At 37.6% G+C, this 21,620-nt stretch overlaps 1 protein-coding gene across 2 annotated transcripts in view; it reads right to left on the bottom strand.

Annotated features, from left to right (window-relative positions):
* The window catches only part of LOC134745356 (adenylate cyclase type 2-like), a 171,194-nt gene that overhangs the window by 132,905 nt on the left and 16,669 nt on the right, over window positions 1–21,620 (bottom strand). For both annotated transcript variants that reach the window (XM_063679381.1, XM_063679382.1), the window contains exons 3-4: window positions 12,463–12,591; window positions 3,218–3,412 (exon numbers count right to left, since the gene is read on the bottom strand). In XM_063679381.1, coding sequence (XP_063535451.1) covers window positions 3,218–3,412; window positions 12,463–12,591 — 324 coding nt within the window. The remainder of the gene's footprint in view (window positions 1–3,217; window positions 3,413–12,462; window positions 12,592–21,620) is intronic.

The raw sequence follows: 21,620 nt of genomic DNA, 5'->3' as shown, positions 1-21,620 counted from the left end.
CGAGTTCAAGTAAGACTCCGGCGATCTGAAACTAACCTACTCCTTTAATTCGGAACCCATGTCAGGCGTGGATAACTCCGCGATTTCGTCGCGTCGCTACAAGTACATGCGGCCCACACCAATTTTGGTGTCTAGCCATAGTAGTTGCCGCGCACCGCTACGGAACGGACGCCTGCTCGCACTTGCGCCACCTAGCGGCCATATGTGTCGTAATAGACGCGTTTTGTTAGAGAGTGAACCTTCTGTACCAAGTACTATTTATTATGTGCCCATGTAGCAAATGCCTCTACCCTTATTTTCAGCCTGTTTCATAAAATGAGATGGGTAAGAGTATCCATTTCATGGAAGTGCTCCTTGTATAATAGCTCTTTGGGCTTAACATATCTGGCAGTGCACGTGGTCTGCCAAACCAGATGATATATGTTCGTCGAACCAATACACAAGATATTAGTAGAGGTAACACCACAACAACATAAAGCCATGGTCACTAAACACGTGATCCCATCACGTGATCTTGGGCCGGTTTTTATTTTGTTAGGTATCGTTTTGTTCGTCAGATTTCAATAAAATTTGGTGAATAGATAGAGCTTCTTACTCTGTACAATACAGGGTGAAATTTTAACCACCAGCCATACACTGTGTAGTGACTTTATAGGTCATACTGAACAACTTTTAGTATTGGACCAATCGCGAAAGAAAATTTGGCTGTTTCATACATTTCGGCTGATTTCTATAGGCCACAGAGTATGGCTGGTGGTTAAAATTTCACCTGTATAAGCGCAATTTCACCGTTTGTAATAAAGAAATATAGACAGGATATCAGTAGAGGTAACACCACAATTACACAAGCCCGTAGGGTCTAACCCATAGACATAATATAGTAGTTATAGACATGAAACCGAGCGACCAGGTGTAAGAGAAAGACATATTCATGTATTGACAGGTTAATGTATGGCAGCATAATCCTTTTTCTCTTTCAATCTTATTTCGGTATTTCGCCATCGCCTCCTACCTATGCTGCCATAACCCGATCATGAAAAAAACCCGGTCGGTGATAAGGACAAAGCATGGCACTATTTTCTCTTTCCTCTTATAGGAATCGCAATAAGACTATCTTTCTCTATCAAAGAGTGTCAGGCCCTTGGTTTAACCACATGATCCTATTACGTGACCTTGGCCAAATGGTAACTGACGACCTTATTGCAACTGGGGCGGTAACGGTCATCCACTTGTCATGCCGAGCACGGAGCGGGCCATGTTTCCATTGCGTACTTCAAATGAGGGCTATCGTTTTTTTGCTCACCAGTTGGCGCCTCTGTTGATGGTGGTCCAAAAGACTATAGGTATAGAAAAGCTGTCAGTCATTGAAGTGACAAGTGACATTTGACATTTCGAACTATGGAAAAGACCACCATCTACACTAGCGCCCCTAGCGGCGAATTCATACGCGTTAGCCCTCATTGGCTAACATGAACTTTCGACCTTTCACGTAGCGTAAACGTTTAAGCGTCTCCGGCAAGCTCGGTTCTCCATACAATGAAAGACTTCTTGGTTTGACTATTTATGAATTACAAGTAGGTGCCTTGCTTCTTCGGTGTCTAGTATCCCACTGTTACGAGGAGCGCGAGTGACTAACGTGCCTTCATTTGTCCGAATTCGGAGTCGGCAACATCTCACGAACCTTCCATAGAACAATATGAACAATTCCTTTAAATTCTGGTAGAATTTAAGATATGACGTTTTTCAAGTCTCCTGCACAGTAAATGAAACATTTGTCAACCTCAAATTATCATGAAAAGAGCAAGTTTATTTTTAAATTATTTTAAAAATAAATATATTCGTTTTTCCCGTGTGACAATGGACACAGTCAAGACTTTTGTCATTCACAAAGCAAAATGTCGCCCATTATAATTCATTATTTCGGGATAATGTTGTTCTGGTGACACGAAGAGGTACTGCTTTGAATTTTTTTTTTAGAATTTTCAAGCTGTTTTTCTTAGGTTTCAAATAAAAAAATAAAATAAAAATGTTATTTATTATTTGTTATGTTGTTTTAAAAATGTTTATTTCACTTTTCATCCCGTGAAACGAACCGACTTTAGAAAATGGTTCTTACCATCATATTTGTTTTAATAATGTTTGGTGTATTGTTTTGCAATCAAATTATGACATTAAGGAAAAATGGTATTTTTTATCCTTTGGGAAGTTATTAAACTTATAGTTACTTTAAGCTCATCAACGAACTGGTACGAAATTTATATATTAAGCTGACAATGTTTTCCCTGCCTCGTCTACATAATAATATACATATACGTGTGCGAGACAGAGAACTACATCCTCTCTTTTTCTCACTCGCACTCCAGAAGTGCTGCTAGAAGCAGGCCCTAGAGCAAAGGTGATCCAGCAGGCTTGGTAGAGTTTTTAAAATTTGAAACCATCATGTCAAAATGTATGGTAATTCCGTGACCAGGTCTTTTTTAACTAAAAAAAAAGTTGTGTTACATATATTATACAGTGGTAGCAAAAGATATAACTGAAAGTTCAATAAGAGCTCTACATTTTGAAATGAAAATCTCATTTTCCGAAAAAAGTGACTAGACATGCTTTTTCCGTGTACCCTTCAGGTATAGGCATCTAATCGTATGTTTCATTTTTGTGTTCCGCATTTTTATGATTTAAATTTAGATGCCAGATTTTCACAATCGGTTAGGTAATGGTAGAATTCACGAATATCAATACTATAAAATCCTATTTTCTGTGGAGTTGTCACATACTGATTGTCAAAAACTACTTTTCTTTTACCGCTGTAGAATTATCTTGATCTAACTCTAAAGGGGCCCACTGACTATCAGTCCGCCGGATGATATCGGCCTGTCAGTTGTTCGGAACTGTCAAATTTTTGTTCTAACTGACAGGCCGATATCGTCCGGCGGACTGATAGTCAGTGGGCCCCTTAATAGTACCATTACCTCGACACTCGGCATCGATGTACGCGGGACAATAGTCTGTTTTATGTAGTATAAAGTCCTACGCCTTACATTTTATATGCAAGAAACAAATAGGCGTTCCATACTATTTGCTATGGGCAGAAATGCAGACTTAAAAAAAACAAGCTATACATTGACTCTCATTATCGCACTCTAGAAGCCCTGCTCGAAGCAGGAAATGGTACCGTAGGGTTTCTTCTGCACGCTTAGTAGCTAGGTACTACACTTACCTCAGCAGCGATATACGCAGGTATGACAGAGAGCAACAATCTCTCTTGTTGCTCTCGCTCGCACTCCAGCTTGACGCGTTGCTCCAGACAAGTTCTGGTACCGGCGAAGGTGTTCCGATGCGCTCGCTCGGTCAACGCTCGGTAGTACAGCCCGATCCCGCTTGCTGACATAAGCAGGGCCAGTTCACAGCATAGCTGGGAAAGAAAAATTTAAGTAGAAATCGGAACTTTCAGAATATAACCAAAAGCTCTCCGCTTTTTAATATAAGTTTACCCTAATAATTAATGTCATTCGATGAAGAAATCGCGAGGAAGCTGCTGATAGAAAAACGACCGCCAGCGTAAATATTAGTAATGAAAAGAGGAGGCAGGTTGGTATATTTTCCAATAATTCTAAGAATATTCAAAGACATTTTAAGCACGTACCTCTATAGTGCTGCCTTACTTTCGCTACGCAAAAATACATTGTTTTTCTGAGAAATCAAAATTACTTTTAAGGTACCTACTATAACGTAATTTATACACATAAAAGGTAAATATACCATGACCTTTTATTCGGACTCAAATTAAAAACCGGATGAGCAACAGGAAAAATATAATACAATTCGGATACAAAATGACGTAGGTCAGACACGAAAGTAGTAGGTATTTATGTATCTTTATCTTGAGATTCTTGAGTCATGGTTGGTTAATTATTATGGAGCGCCTGGCTCGTTTGGTATTTTATTTCTTTGGTCTTGGAAAATTTGCTTAAAATCATCATACGTAGTTATGCGTTATGATTTTGATATAAATTTAAAGTAAGTGTAGGTACCTACTCAAATGTGGTTCTGGTTGGTTAAAATATTTATGACACGCCTTGATGTATTCTAAGTTTCAATGCGCAATGTGCAACAATTTTTCAGAGCCAAAAGTTTCCTTGGTCACCAATTGACGTCATAGCTTCGATTACCGCACTTAATAATAATGTATGGATAGACATGCATTTTTTCCATCGGTTCCACCCAATAGCCTAGTTAATTATAGATTCCTAAAACTTTGAACTTGGGGACTTAGGTACAGTCGCCATCAGATATATCGGAGCGGCCGAGGTGCTCAAAAATATCTGAACACGCACTTAACGCCTTGACAATAGAGGCGTGTTCAGATCTTATATATATCTGATGGCGACTGTACGTGAACGGATTGGACGGCTTGAACATCTGACATGGACGTAAAAAACACCCGTTTTCACAATTTCAATGTATACCTGTCTGGTTTACACGTCTTTTACGTTAATTTGGTATACTCATGTAGCCCCAACTTCATTATCGGTTATGATTGTCACTTGTCACTCACGCCTATAACGACCCTGTTTTACTTCCCTTACACACGCTCGAAGGTCACAATGCCAAGGCTTCTTGGCGCACGCACGAGCAAACACTAATAACATTTTTGACTTAAGCCACGGCATCTTTTCCCCATTTCATTTCATGATTTACAAAGCATGCGTCTGTGTGTGCATATAGACCTGCAAATCTAAGTAGTTATTTACCTAATAATTAGGTCTAAGACAAAGTGCTTATTGACATGAAAGAAATTCCGTGTGTAGCGATGGTTTAGAAATTCTTCTCCACTTTTCTTTTCACAACGCATTTTTTGAATTGCAGTTTTTTTAAGTAATAATGGTCACTGAACTACGCCGAGGACCCGAAAAAACACTTGCCAGTGAAATTTACTCAATCACCACAATCGACTTATATTCAAAATATAATATTTGTTGTAGTACCTAATAAATCAAATTTTTGATTATAATCAGATACTAAAGCAGCTGCGTGTAAGAATGTATGAAAATATTTATAAAATAAATTAGGCACGGTTAAAATAACGGTATTAGGTAAATATGAAATCCCAGCATCTCCACCATGTCACGTAACCCCCTAGTTGCAAGCACGTTATCAGTCCTATTAAGGATATATAAAGTAATATGTGTACCTATAGATACACACACAGGGGGGTTCGCGACATGACACCGACAGCCTGACTTTAACCCTGCCTTTGTTATAAGATCCTGTACCTACGTAGATTGAGTCGAGAAATTTTAGATACCATAATTTAACCCTCCCATTGCTGCGTGGCGATACGTCCTGAATATTGAGTTAAGCTTATAAGCCTCTATTCTTTGAGGCTTATAAGCTTCTTTATTCATACCTTCGGTATGATGGAGGCTATTAATATGAGGATGTGCCCTTTGATCCCACAGTTAAATCTCGGGTCCTGGCTTTTGGACAAAAGAAAATTTGCCAATCGATATTCATCTATCCACACACAATATCTGCTTTGCTTTTAGTACTTATAATAATACTACACAATCAACCACACAACGCACACTTTCATACACCTTCCATATACTTGTCTTTCTTTTTCTCATTTAATGTTCTTAATACTAATGTTTCTTTATTCCTTTTTATTAGGTACTTAATGTTTCTTTTTTTTATATAGGATCCGACTGAAAACCAATAAATTTACTAGTAAATTTACCAGTAAATTTACTGCAACATTATTCTGAGTCGAGACTCCTTTTTAACATCACGCTGTCTTTAATGCCAATGTAGTTAAGAAGTAATAAACCTAGTTATGTACATTAGTATTGTAAACTATTAAGTACATTTTTACAATGTTTAATAATGTTATGTGATGCTGATGTTAAATAATTTTTCTCTCTCTCTCTCTCTGCTTTGACATCAAGCAATACGTTATGAAAACGTTAGCCAGACTACAGTTTTTTTTAAAGAACCTCTTTCAAAGTCGATTAGGAAGCCTATGTCGATGGAGATATCACTGAACAAAACCTGTTTAAATTTTTTACGCTACGATGGCACAACAACACAAAATTAACCTGCTTCCATCATAACACTTCCCGTAGTCCCGACTACCATCCGACTACGCTAAAGAAGCGTCACTTTACATAGCTTTATTAGTTTTTTTGCAAAACCACACGTAGCTACAAAGTTTTACTATGTTGCTATTGCACTTCGTGAGCTCATTGTTAGCTGGATCGATGCCGCAAATATTGGCGAAGAAATTCTACTTCCACGTGTATAATATCTTCGCGTTGACAATAGCTTGACATAAAGCACGTGACCCTGAGAAACATGTTGTATCAGAAGTAGTCAGCAGATTATAATACGAAGTTTTACGTCTAGGTAGGTACTCCGTAACTATGTGACAACATCAGTTCATCTCATTATTCTAGTCCGCTACAGAATGGACGCCTGCTCGTGCTTGCATAGGGTTGCCACCTTTTTTCTATACACGTATAGTATTTTTGTTAAAATATTGAAAAAATATAGTATTTACTGGAAAATTTGAAAAAAAATTTAGACAAGCATACCTCCACATCTACCTGTCAACGATAACTGTCAATGATAACTGGATACAGGCTATATCAGTTGTCACAACTGCCTGCCTGCCTTCTGAATAATAATAATAAAAATAGGGCCGATTTGAGGCGAGTTAAAAATCCAAGTCGCATACGATGCGATATCGGTGACATTTGTATACCCCATTCTTGAGTGATGAAAATATAGTATTTTTCGTACTATATTGTTTTTGTATAATATATAGTACAAGTGACTAAAATATAGTACTATACTATATATTATAGTATGGGTGGCAACCCTATGCTTGCACCACCTAGCTGTCATACAAGGGCCTGACACTCTTTGATAGAGAAAAAGATAGTCTTATTGCGCTTCCTTTAAGAGGAAAGAGAAAATACTGCCATGCTTTGTCCTTATTACCGACCGGGTGGCATCATAGGTAGGAGGCGATGGCGAAATACTGATATTTGTAAGAGTAAAAGAGAAAAAATCCTATGCTGCCCAAATTTTATATGAATATTCTTTCTCTTACCCCCGGTCGCTCGGTGGCGCGTCTATAACTACTTGTATATGTATACTATGTCTATGCTGTCATATCTGTCTTAATAGACGCGTTTTCATAGAGTAAATCTCCTGTATTATTTATTCTGTGCTAGTGTATGTAAATTCAGTTGGTCAGTCAGAGCCGTGACAATAAATCAAGTTTAGACGTAAAGTTAAAACGGGCAAAGTGTGTGCGAGTTCAATTTCGAGAGAGCTGTGTCTGGCTCTGGACTAGAATACAAAGTGTAACATTTCATGCAAATTGAGTAAGCTGTCGGGATCGGGAATGCAGCGCAGTAAACGAATGCCATTAATCATTTTACAAGTGTCATCCGGTTTTATGTACCGGTAAATTGACCGGGAACCGGGAATCGGTACCATCGCCTTCGGTCACTGTCTATGTAGCTAGATAGAAAATTAAAAGACGCTGTAAAAATCAAAGGAAGCCTTTCCAGTAAAAACAGTTCAGTGTAACGTTTTCTACAACGCTTCAATTAATATTAAGCCTTTAAGCTCATATTTTAACATCCTTGCATGATGCACATGCAGGCGCCTGCACAAAACAAATGAGCAAAGATTTCCAATTACGACACGTAGCTTATCGCGCGTCGGCAGGCGCTCGCAATGAACTAAAAAGGTTCCCAGCTTCGCACGTCTAGGGGGCCATTTCTCGAACGGTATTAGTCTAATATTATTATTGTGTTGCCATGGTAACCCATACGACTTGACAGTTCGTGGACTAATAATATTAGTCTATTACCGTTCGAGAAATGGGCTCCAGGAGTATAAGTATAATATGAGATACGGTAGCTGGTTAAGTTATATTCTAACTAGTTTGACTACTGTTTATACAGATAAAACTCCTTAAAAGATACTTGAGTACAGTCCTATGCGCGTACTTATCATAAATCATTCCTAATGATAATTCTTAGTATCATACTATTGATATCAAAATAAAATTAAGTGACGACTTAATTAACAATGACACACCATAATATTGTCTTCGGTTACCGCGATAGTTACTCATGAAATAAAACTATGAAAACGGATTATATCGCGTATATTGAATTTATAATACATCCCGACGTTTCGAACTCTTTACAGCGTTCGTGGTCAAGGAACACATAGCTGATGTCAAGCACCGTCGACCTAGGTCTGCTGTCTGTGAGCATGTCATGGATAAAGCCAATCACTCAATCAAGTTTGATAAGCCTCTGGTTCTTGCCAAGGAGAAGCGTTACATACCCAGAATGCTGCGCGAGGCCATTGAGATTAAGAAATATCCAAACTTTAATAGGGAAGATGGCTTTTCTCTACCACCAGCTTGGGATCCTGTAGTCCACCTGATAAAGGAGCAAGCGAGACATAGACTGTGAGACCGTAGTGTTGGATGATGCTGGACATTCTGATGTTTTGAAAAGATGTGTCCCGCCGAGTTTGTTGCCGGTCCCATATTGGGATACCCTCCTACAATTTAGGAGGGAATTAAATCTTCTCGGGTCCGTGGTGTAGGGTTGGAGCCGGCATAGTTTTTTTATCGCGTATATATATATATCTTTACTTGAAAAATAATTATAGTGTATAACTAGCCTTATGAACCGATTTTGCATGTACAACCAGCCTTAAAGTTTGTAGTCTATGATTGTTCATTATTTTAGTATGTGGGTATTTTTGCATTTTGTAATTTTTCCTCAGTCACCCGTTGACCACGAACGCTGTAAAGAGTTCGAAACGTCGGGATGTATTATAAATTCAATATACGCGATATAATCCGTTTTCATAGTTTTATTTCATGAATGACACACCACTCTGTTTTGAGATTTATGTAATCTGACAAAACTTCCGTGAGACACAGACATATTAAATATATTAATAACGGGTCACTCACGAAAAACGCTCGACATGTTTCATTCCGTACCGAGGACTGTCATTTGGAGCTTGCGTTGACGGTGACGCACCGGTGCAGACTGCCAACCGCTGAATGGTGAATGGCTGTCACCGTCAACGCAAGCTTCTGATGACACTCCTTGGTACGGAGTGAAACATTTCGAGTAAGCGTGTTTCGAATTAAAATACGTGAGTGACCCGTTATTAATATATTTAATATTTATGTAATCTGATTAACCTATTTTCCTGAGAACTCAACAAGAACAAATCACAATTACCTTTAGTCTTGCTCTTAACAATTTGAAGAGCTTCAAACCAGTTTCTCTAGAGACAATGTAGAGATTCCCAAGAGCTTTAGTCTTACTTAACCGTCTCCTGTACAACCGAGCTCCAAACCCACTGTTCTCTAAGCTAGCGAACAGGGGCGTTATTCCGATGGCCTACCAAGAAAAAGCGAGTTGCTGGAGTTAACCAGCTAAAAACAAGGGCCTCTCACTAAAGCTGGGTGTCCCGTTTAATTAATTATGCTGATACGCGCAATCATCATTATCATATTACCTAAAGATGACAAAACTGAACATACTAACGCCTTTATATCTAACGACCGGTCATGCGCTACCCTGTTCCCTACAATATAGACGAGATTGACCTTTTTGGGTTCACGGACACAACTAAAGAACCATCGTGTTCCAGAGGTCATCAATGCTACGCATAGTCGCCGCTTGACAAAGTATGTTGGCCTTGGCCGTCTTCCTTGCAGTATGTACTTTACACGAGCAATCGAGTTAACTTTAGCGTGTACCTATACTAAAACGTATGTGGCTCATGGTACGAGTTAAAGAAAATGGTTTCTTAGGTGACCGCTAGAGGCACTGTACAATTTCTCCATACAATTATTGCTAACGAGTGACGAGTTGGTCATCTCTAAGGGCCCAGTAGCCTATTGTTTTGAATAGTAATCGCATGTTCAGTGGACAACTCGATCCGCCCGCCCTCGCGCGACCAATACGAACACTTGAACAGGATTTGCTCTGAACTCCAGGAGATAAGAGAGAACAATCACAATAATAACTAAGAAAAGCTGTAAAAAGTAATGAAATAAACTCATTTGTATTGTATTGTATTGTACAATAACCTGGTTTCCTGCCCTTTAGATGTTTTTCGCTCTACAGCTTCAAAAGGGATAAGGAGCAAACACTATCTATACCTTACCGGGTTTCTTAAGGAAAAATCTGTAGCTAATAATATTTTCCTTCAGGATTGTTTATCTATCGAATAACGAAAAGCGGGAGATAATTTATATTCAATGTACTGGACCCTTTAACGGACAAGACAGAAAAAAATTCCTCAATACAATCCTCATCGACTCATCGCCAATCTATAGTCCTAAAAATTCTATACAAGAAGGTGATGTTATAGGGTGGTCTTATTTGAGACTTTTGCCCTATAAAGGTATAAAGATAAATAATGATGAACGGTCTCATAGCGAAGACTCGACCAACACCTTTAGAGACTCTCGCTAGGTGGTTGGATCAAGGGTCAGATGCAGAAGGCGGTGATTTTGGACACGGCGCGGATAGTCCGCCAGTTCCTCTATCTACACCCCTGACCACCGGCAGCGTGGGCCCTGCCCCGCTGCTGGCGGCACACTAGGTTAGGTTTTTTTATAATATGTTTATAAGTATTTTGTATTGTTTTTGTATGTGTTTTTGTATTTTACTTTTATATACATATTGTAAAAACCCTAACCCAAGGGCCAAGACAGAAAATGAATAAAGAAGAATAATAATGATATCATGTGTGTCTGCTTTCTGGAGATTATATTGAACCAAAATATAAAATTATTGAGGTTTCTAGACTACCGTCTGTACTTCTATCTGTAGTTGGTGTCAATATACCTATCGCTAGTTTTTAGTTACAAGAATTACGATATATCGTAATATTTTTCATGTCATTTTACTGTCAGCTCGAAATGTATATACATGGCTGAGTTTAGCAGAACAGTGCAAACGCATGAATATTCAACAGACATTGCATGTTACAACCTCCCGAGCGATTGAACAAAATGGTTATTGTCGACGGCAAAAAAGTGTACCTACCGACGTACAGCTTTTCATTTTAATTACGCCCACAATCTCTATGCTTTGCCTAAAGGCCTAAAGCTCTTTTGTACTGAAAGGAAAGAAAAGTAATTTTGTGTAATAAAGGTTACCTTTATAAGGAAATTAAAATAAACCTTCAAATTTTCGTTGCTGATTGTCGAAGTCGAAATTCACTATGGAATCCGTTTTAACTAAACTAAGCATTCTTTTTTTGGGTTCCGTACTCAAAGGGTAAAAACGGGACCTGTCACCAGGCTGTATCTCATGAACCGTAATACCTATAGACAGTTGAAATTTTCACAGAATTTATACATATTTTTGTTGCCGCTATAACAACAAATACTAAAAAGTACGGAACCCTCGGTGAGCGAGTCCGACTCCCACTTGTTCGGTTTTTTATTCTGTAATAGTTTGTTATTCTTTTTCCTACATTTTTCGTAGTATTTTTTGAGTTATTAATCAAGTTTCTTCCTTTATATTCTAAGGTCAACATACAAATCTTACACTTATTATTACAAATTAGTTTGCTGGTAAACACTAATCATCAAGTCACGCTTTAATTTGTTCTAAGTTATGTATGTATTATGTACCCAACCAAACATCAGGAATGAGTCCTAATTTAGCGTCCAAGATTTGTCACACACAACTTGTCCTACAACTAAAGGACCGACCACGCTGACGTATTAGCATACACGCGTTGCATTTTGGTTTTGCTGGGTCAGCTGTGCCTCAGCATCGTCTCTTTAGCGATGTGGTCGGTCATATTTCATATTATTTATTCAGTATAACAATAAACATTGTGTTTGGTCCTTAAGAGCCCCCGGCAAGCTCGGCCGAATTTCACCTTCCCATACAAACGGAGTTACGTTCTCATTTTAAAACTACGTATTGGATTGTAATGAAACTTTGCACATACAATGCCATGAGGTGTATCTAGGTCTGTAATTAGTTTGTATAGCTCTAGCATATAAAACAAACGAAATAGAGCAAAAACAAGTTTAGTACGAAAAACTGAAAAAATTTTTTTTATTTATTTAGGTATCAACCCATTACATTAAGATAATTATTATGCAAATTATTATTATTAATCTAATTTAAATTAAATTCTTAAATTCGCTCTATTTTTTACTACTGTATCTGAAGCTACATAAACTAATTACAGACCTAGATATACCTTATCCTATCGTAAGTACAAAGATTCAGAGCAATCTAGCAGTCGTTTTAAAATGAGAGCGTAACTACGTCTGTATGGAGAACCGAGCTTGCCGGGGACCCTTAACACGTCAAATAAAAGCTTAAACTTCATAAGTATTTATTATTTTAATGGAATTTAGAAAACTCATCAACAAACCTGCAAATGAAACTTGCTCTCCGCGTTATGAGGTCCCAGGCCTAGGGCGAGGCCCATGTAAGCTACCGTGAGGGCCGCAGACATGGCGAGGGCTATGGAGCGGGCTATGGGCATCATTGTATGCACCATCTGCAACAAAAGGAGAAGTTGACAATATACTAAAAAAATTTAAACGGGTATCTCACGTATTATTGAGTCGAATAGCTCGACGTGTTTCGATCCAATTTACGAGGATCCTCTTCACGGAGCAACGACACGTTTTCACTAGTCGAGGGCGCGCTGTGTACTGCGTTTAACGTGTGTTATAGTTAAAGTTGACAATGTATTGTTAATATGCCATTATTTAATTACTAAGAAAAGCATGAATAGGGATGTTGACATGAATCGCGAACATATAAAATGTTATGTTTTTACCATAGCAGGGAATATTAGAATGCTGAAAATCATATTTTGTAAGTGTAAATATGCGTAGTAAATTAATTAAAAATAATTAAAAGTATTTAAAATAATGCGTCATCACGTGACTGCAAACGCAAATCGGAGCGCGTGACGTCACGGTGTGAGAAACACGCACAAACAAGTTCTCCGGGCCCGGGACGATCAGAATCGCTATTGTTAAGTAGACGTACCTACAATAAATATATACAGTGGAAGTCAATATTTTTGACGTCGACTGTACACGATTTGAATCAATGCATGCATCCATTTTTCTAGAGCTTCAAGCCTGCCTAGTTACGAGAACGAAACGATAAGAAGCAACTGGGATAGCACGTAGCGAAACAATCCATCGCCTTTAATCAAGCTGCAATTGACAATGGTTTCAATCGGAGTTACGATTGCCATTAATCGTTTCGGAGCCGCATAAAAAACGCTACAACGGGGAATGCTAAGCCACTAAGCTACGTGCTGGCTACGTGTATAAATCTAGCCTTTGTTCGTGCCTGAAATCCACAGTTGTGTCAGACACAAGGCTCTCAAACACATAAAGCTTAACTGTTCGCTTGTTGCAACAGGAAATGTTTCTGTACTAAATTCATGTGGCAAAGCCAGGAGGAAGACTGATTTTCTCTGCAATTCGTAACTACGTTTATCATTTATTTTTATGTATTTATATATTATATATACCGTTGTCTGAGAACCCACAACACAAGCCTTCTTGAGCTTACTGTGGGACCCAGTCAATCTGTGTAAGAATATCCTATAATATATTGTTTATTTTTCGAGTATTAATCCTGCACCTAACAACCATCTCTTTTTAGCAAAGTGGTTGACTGGTAGAGAATGCCTTATGGCATTAAGTCCGCCATTTGTACTTATAATTTTATGTGCAATAAAGTTTAAAATAAATAAATAAATAATAAATATATAACTATGCCTGTAATTAGTTTATGTAGCTTCAGATACCAAAAATACAGCGAATTTAAGTTTTTCATACATAATTTGTTTTTGTTCTATTTCGTTTGTTTTATAAGCTGGAGCTATATAAACAAATTACATGCATAGATAAAACTCATATCATTGTATGTGCAAAGTTTCATTTCAATCCAACATGTAGTTTTAAAATGAGAACGAAACTCCGTTTGCATGGGAAGGTGAAATTCGGCCGAGCTTACCGGGGGGCGAAAGAACAACCTTCGTTGATCTACGAACGACCACTGCATTCACGTCAATACGATAAGAAGGAAATAAAAACAGAATAAATATTAAAATTAGATAAAATCCAAACTGCCAACGCAAGAGATTGAAAATAATTACATTCTAGCGGTCGAGTAAAAACAATTGAAGATTCAACCTTTCGAACGTTGTTACTCCAGTTGCTAACCAAATGCAAACGAGGCAAATGCTTAAACAACCCAGTACAACAGAGCTACAGTAGTAATAGAGTTTGAAGCCACAGTTATGCTGGCCCGGGGAATTGCTGGAAGCAACGGGAATATGTGGTTGGCAATTTGTATCCAGCCAGTAAAAATAAACAGTTGTTGAAAAAGAAATGCATTCCAAATTCAATTTGCATCGTTCGCTGTTTCAGACTTGTGGCTGCGTCGGAAACAGAAAAACTACAGATCTAGAATGACGTACGCTTAAAGATAAATTGTGTCGCTTAACTTCAACCCGAGTAACCCGAGTATTACCCGGGTATTTATTCGACCCTATCAGCAAATATCAACCCTATTACCTTTTCTTAATACCAAAATCGCATAATCTGACAGATGGATTTACCCGAGTTTAAAGTTAAGCGACTCAAATACGTATGTAAGTGTCAACATTGTCAGAATAAAGTTCTTTTAGTTATAGTTAGCTTTATTATAGCTTTATTATACAGTAATCGAATGTGGTAGTTGTGCAGTGAATGGAGAATTAATCTCAAAGCGTGTTTAACCACCATTTTGGAGTCAACGGCCGGTAGTCCACGTGCTTCTCGTAAAATCCAGCTATCGGTTTTACGAGACAACTACAACAACCACCGAACAACGTCGTGCTCTAAGAGTTGGTATTTCTACCTCTAACCGTGTCTGGCTAGAGCACTAGAGGCCCATAATTTTATTGTTTACCGTACACTGGCTATGGCCGATGGCCGATATGTTTTAATCAAGAAATATTAATTCGATCCCACGTGGATCCCACTTTGACGTTGGCGAAATCATCGACAGTAACGATGGAGCCATACTACCTGAAAAATTGAATTGAGTTATAGTTATTATCGTGTTCGAAAGAACGTTGTAAACCGTGTGAATAGTTGACTCCTTTATAAGAGTACGCTGTACGTTGTTTAACAAAGTACCTATGTAATTTCATTTTATGCACTTAAATGCTATATATTGTTGTAACCTTTGATTAATATCTTATTACTCGTAATGGTACTACATTAACAATGAAATCAAAACGGTAACTTTGAAACATTTTTAAGAGCGAAAAATCAATTATGACCTGACTTCGATAAATGTTTTCGTATAAAACTCCCGTGAGACTCAAACATATTAGATTATTTTAAACCGGGTCACTCACGTATTATTAAGTCGAATAGCTCGACATGTTTCGGTCCAATTTACGAGGACCGTCTTCACGGAGACACGACACGGAGAAACGAAACATGTCGAGCTATTCGACTTAATAATACGTGAGTGACCCGGTTTAAAATAATCTAAATGTTTTCGTCGTGTCAAACCTGGATTACAAAACCGTATTAGGCATTTTTCACACTCACAGAACCTGTTACATGAAGTTGAAAGGGGTAACAAATGGACCGCTCAGGCAAACCCAAGGGCGGAAAATTGAAAAATAAATCCCGCCACGGTACATTAGGGTTGTTAGTGAGTTATTATGGGCAACTTGTTCGAGAGATTTTTGGGTACGAAAAGGTTTTGTTTTTTCCATTTTGCATAGTGCTCATTTTTCTTATGTACCTGCATTATTTCATGAAAGTACCTACTAGTTTCCACTCACTTCAATCAAATTTTAAAAATTCAAAGAATCCTTTCTTATCATTTGAATAATTTGTGTTTTAAATCTCGAAATCTTTATCTTCAACGGTGTAGAATGGAGCCGGCAGTTTACAGACTACTAGACTTACTTATATTGACCGGGATATAGACCGTGATTACCTTTTGTATTATTTATGAGTTCCCGATATTTCGACGCAGCTGCGCAGTTACATGCATCTTGTTCACGGGTGACTGAAGATAGCGGGTGGGTGTCAAAGTTGTGTAGACCGCGCTCGGTCTACCCTCATTTTTGCGCGTCGGCTGCGTTCGCTTTCATGTGCATGTACTACGCTGCGCTGGGTGCTACGCTGATCGCTTACCTACTATCAGGCGGGTCGTATGCTTGTTTGCCACTGTCGTCGTATAAAAAAAGACTGTAAGGGAACTGTTTTAAAAATATATATTGTATAGGTATGCTTATACAGGCTGGCAAAAAAATAAGTGCATTCCCGTTGCCAGGGAGGTTTTGGGATTATACTGAGCAACTTTTACTATGGGACCAACCACGAAATCGCGAAAAAAAAAATTTACCCTCCCAAAGAAAATGGACCACCAGCCAAAATGTATAAAACAACCAAAATTTATTGCGCGATTTCGGGGTTGGTCCCATAATAAAAGTTGCTCAAAATAATCCCAAAACCACCCTTTTTTTTTTTCTATTTATTATTTAGGGACTTAAACCAGTTACATGATTATGCCAGCCCCATTGTACCTTATACTAGTATTCTTAAATGTCTACTTATGGGATAGTATTGTACCGTTTGAAAAAATCTATAATATATAAAAATATATGTTTAGCCTCTTCTGAGGTCGGTACAGCTAAGATGCTCTGAAAAGCACCTATATCTAATCGATTTACCTTGAGGGTAGTTAGTAACGATTGTCTATCACTTTCATTCCGTGCACATTCCGTCAAAATATGTTGCACATCTTCAACAGAACCGCAAACTTGGCAATTTGGTGATGGTTCTTTTTTCATGAAGTAAGCAAATTTTTTTGACGGGATATGCCCGGAACGCAATCTTAAGCCTATCTTAATTAACTGTCTACTTAAATTACCGTTAGTAAACCAAGGTATATGAGGAGGTTCCGATTGCATCGTCTTGTACCACACGCCCTTTTCTTTGCTACGTTCATCAAAGTGTTCTTTCCAGACAGAATGAATTTTTCTTTTATATTTATGTAGTTTCTCAGTAAAGTCTGGAAAGATGTACACATCCGCACCTTTTGTACACGCGTCTTTTGCTAGGGCAAACGGGAATGCACTTATTTTTTAGCCACCGCGTATAGATTTTTCTAACCACATTATGCTAAATACGTCAATATAATTATCTCCTAAAATGTTCTTAAATGCGAGTTAAGTCGTCGTTAATGGTCCTTGGGATAGTTGGGATACATTAATAAAACCCGGCGGCCACTTAACGACACAGTACTTGCTGCCGATTATAACCTCCTGTATGATGACGTCATATTCAAACTTATTTTAACTTTAGCACTGAACAGAGTCCAAATTATGACATGGGTTTACACGCGAATAAATGGGTCATAATTATATCCATTGTTTTGTTTTTTGTCCCCAAAAAATGTCACAGAGTGGAGCTTTATGTATGGGGTAAAATTTTGTTTTAATGTTTTCTCAAGAAAATTATAATCTACACACTCCGCGATTTCGTCGCGCCGCTACAAGTACATGCGGCCGCCCCCAGTTCTGAGGTCTAGCCATGGTAATATTACGTAAGACCCTATAAGTATCATAAATGAAGAAAAAGCAAATAATAATAAAGCACATAAACTAGCAAGCCAAGGAAAGCAATATCAAATTAGTTGCGTTCGTGTTAATCCATTTATCCCCCTTGGGACCATTTTCGCTGATGAAAGTAAGGAATTGTTTTATCCCGAGGGGTACGATCGCTCACTGGCTAGTGATGGGGCATGGCCACAGAATAGTACACTGTGCAACATGGGGCGTAAGTTAAATATTGCAAACGAGAGTATAGTTAAATCGCTACGGCTTGCCGGAGCGATTTATAGACTCGAGTTTGCAATATTATTACGACCCGAGTTACACACAATGTTTTTCATTACACTTGCGATACAAAAATGTAGTATAAAGACAAAAAACTGTTAATTATAATACTAGAAATTTCATAACACCCTAGGGAAAACGCTTTTTCTATAGTTCCCGCTAAGCCTGTTTGCAATTCCACATTTACTGAGCGAGTGTGATGAAAAGCGAAATACAGTGGAACCTCAATAGAATTAGTGCTATAATGCGCTTACTCTGACAGTTCAACAGCAATAATAGGGTAGGACGGGGACGTTTGAAACACTATGTTTAACCGCCTGTAACTATTTTATTTTTACAGTTTTAAAGTGTATCTCAGGCGTAAGATACACTTGTAAGTTTTACTTACGTAAGTATAGGGACAAAGCTATTTGTTAGAATGAGATAATGATATTCATCTCTCATTCTGTAATACAGCTGTGTCCTGACTACTTTTAATAAGGGCCAATTTAAACTTTTCTGTTTTCACCATAGAAAGGTCGTTTTATCGCTCTGCAGAAATTAGGCCTTTTAATTAAAATATCCCGACCTCTATAACGTACTGGGTAATTATGTATAATAATAATGTATACTAAACACCTTACCTAAAAATGTACTGTATGATCTCATTAACATTGTTGAAAACCACGGCAGATGTATGCCAAGACTAAAAAAATACTACCTAAGTCTAGAGTAATGTATAAAATAGATACAGAGATTTGATGTGTATAGATTAGTTTTATATATATATATAATAGTATAATATAATTATATACCTAATAGTATTAAGCAAACGCGGATCGGACCGCGCGAACTCGCCAACTATTACATAAACCAAAGAGGTTTACAATAGTGGCATACTGGCAAAAGTTGTATGAATATTTAAAGTGAATAAATAAATTAAAAAAAAAAAAAAAAAATACAGGGAGGCTCAAGCCCTTTTGAAGGAAATAAGGAGCCTTAAATAAAGGACGCCTAATATTGTCTTCAGTTACCGTGATAGTTACTCATGAAATAAAACTATGTAAACGGATTATATCGCGTATATCGAATTTATAATACATCCCGACGTTTCGAACACTTTACAGCGTTCGTGGTCAACGGGTGACTGAGAAAAAACTACAAAGTACCATGGTATAATAATATACTCCGCCTGGTACTCTCTTCCACGGTGACTGACACAAGCCTACGTCATCGTGAACCTTTTAACAGCACGATGACGTAAGCTTGAGTCAGTCACGTGGTTCGCGAGTCTCGGAAGAGAGTACCTTGTTTTATTATACCATGACAAAGTACAAAAATATAGTATAAAGTATATGTCTTTAACGGGCCGCCACAGATTTTTAATACAAAAATATAGTATAAAGTATATGTCTTTAACGGGCCGCCACAGATTTTTAATACAAAAATATAGTATAAAGTTTATGTCTTTAACGGGCCGCCACAGATTTTTAATACAAAAATATAGTATAAAGTATATGTCTTTAACGGGCCGCCACAGATTTTTAATACAAAAATATAGTATAAAGTATATGTCTTTAACGGGCCGCCACTGATTTTTAATACACAATATAGTATAAAGTATATGTCTTTAACGGGCCGCCACAGATTTTTAATACAAAAATATAGTATAAAGTATATGTCTTTAACGGGCCGCCACAGATTTTTAATACAAAAATATAGTATAAAGTATATGTCTTTAACGGGCCGCCACAGATTTTTAATACAAACATATAGTATAAAGTATATGTCTTTAACGGGCCGCCACAGATTTTTAATATTTAATTAATAAAGCGTTTGCTTGCCTAAAATAATTAAACAACTGAGCTGGTAGGTAGTTGGTTAAGCAACTGAATTACGGAACATCACGGATTACAGAGGTCGCGGGTTCAAGTCCTGCCGGTAGCGTACATTTTTCCGTTTTTTCCTTTCATATAAAATTTTCTATGACACCAAACATTGCCCGGATCATGACGATGAAAAATATTGCTAAAGTTATGAGTGTTATGGTTATGACTCTTCGGTTCTTCCACTTCTTCCTCTTGGATCGAAGTAAGAGTATCCTTATAAAAGTATCAAACTCACGAATTCCACGTGGCTTGCTTGTTCCCTAACATGTTTTAATATGTCTGGCAGATTCATGAATATCATGAATAATCTATTAAAACTTTCCTTTTATAAAACAGAAATTATGAATTATGTAGTGTGATACATACTTTCCCACGTTCCTTCCACGAAATAGTATCCGGAAGCGGATTCTAATTAAACAATTCGTTTTAGTTTTGAACAGGTTTTGTTACTACCTTGACGATGGCTTTGGTGATTGGTACGCATCTCATTTTTAGGGTTCCGTACCTCAAAAGGAAAAAACGGAACCCTTATAGGATCACTCGTGCGTCTGTCTGTCTGTCTGTCTGTCCGTCTTTCACAGCCTATTTTCTCCGAAACTACTGGACCAATTAAGTTGAAATTTGGTATACATATGTATGTTTGTGACCCGAAGACGGACATGTAACGCAAACAAATGAATTTTAAACATGAAGGCCACTAAATGAAGGGGGGGTAAATGAGAAAATTAAATAATAAAGTTTTTCAAACTATATCGTGTTATATATTAAATAAAAGAGCTCATTGTGAGAATCTCAAATATATTTTTTTTATCATTTTAGGATAAACAATTTAGAAGTTATTCAAGAAAATAGGCAAAAAATGACTATTCCCCCCCTTTATCTCCGAAACTATTGGGTCCAGAATTTTGAAAAAAATAAACAAAATAGATCTTCACCTATAGATTACAGGAAAACCTATTAGAAATTGCAGTCAAGCGTGAGTCGGACTTAATTACGTAGTTTTTGATCCGACCCCTACAGGTTTTTTAAAGACAAGACACGGAGATAAAGGGGGGAATGGTCAATGGTTTTTTGCCTATTTTCTTGTAATAACTTCTAAACTTTTTATCTTAAAATTATAAAAAATATATATTTGAGATTCCCACAATGAGCTCTTTCATTTGATATATAACACGATATAGTTTGAAAAACTTTGTTTTTTGATTTTCTCATTTATCCCCAAAAGTCGCCTCCGTGTTTAAAATTCATTTGTTTACGTTACATGTCCGTCTTTGGGTCACAAACTTACATATGTCTACCAAATTTCAACTTAATTGGTCCAGTAGTTTCGGAGAATATAGGCTGTGACAGACGGACAGACAGACACACGAGTGATCCTATAAGGGTTCCGTTTTATCCTTTTGAGGTACAGAACCCTAAAAACTGTATTCATAACCTGACATCAGAACGATTCTGGTCAACTGAACTAATATTCAAAGTCAGAGTGTTAAAGTTACAATCCCCCTTATGATCGACTGCTAATAAAGCTTGTAAATGGCTCCAAAGAAGCACAACACAATTACAAATTCATCAATCACCTAAACATCAAAACCTAATCCAGATAAAAATATTGGGAAACAAATCGTTCATTCCTGCCACTTTGGATACATTAGCCGTCAGTGTCCATCGGGCGGGCCAGAAAACGCTTGTTTCCTGTCCCGTTATTAGTTATTACTGTTGGGTAAGCGTTCACGCCATTCTGAGCAGGAACGTGGGTTTCTGCTCACTGTTTTGGCATTGAAT

This window comes from Cydia strobilella, chromosome 11 (assembly GCF_947568885.1).
Source record: "Cydia strobilella chromosome 11, ilCydStro3.1, whole genome shotgun sequence".
NCBI lineage: Eukaryota > Metazoa > Arthropoda > Insecta > Lepidoptera > Tortricidae > Cydia > Cydia strobilella.
Note: the sequence above shows the minus strand (reverse complement) of the source record. Positions and strands in the feature narration are given on the sequence as shown.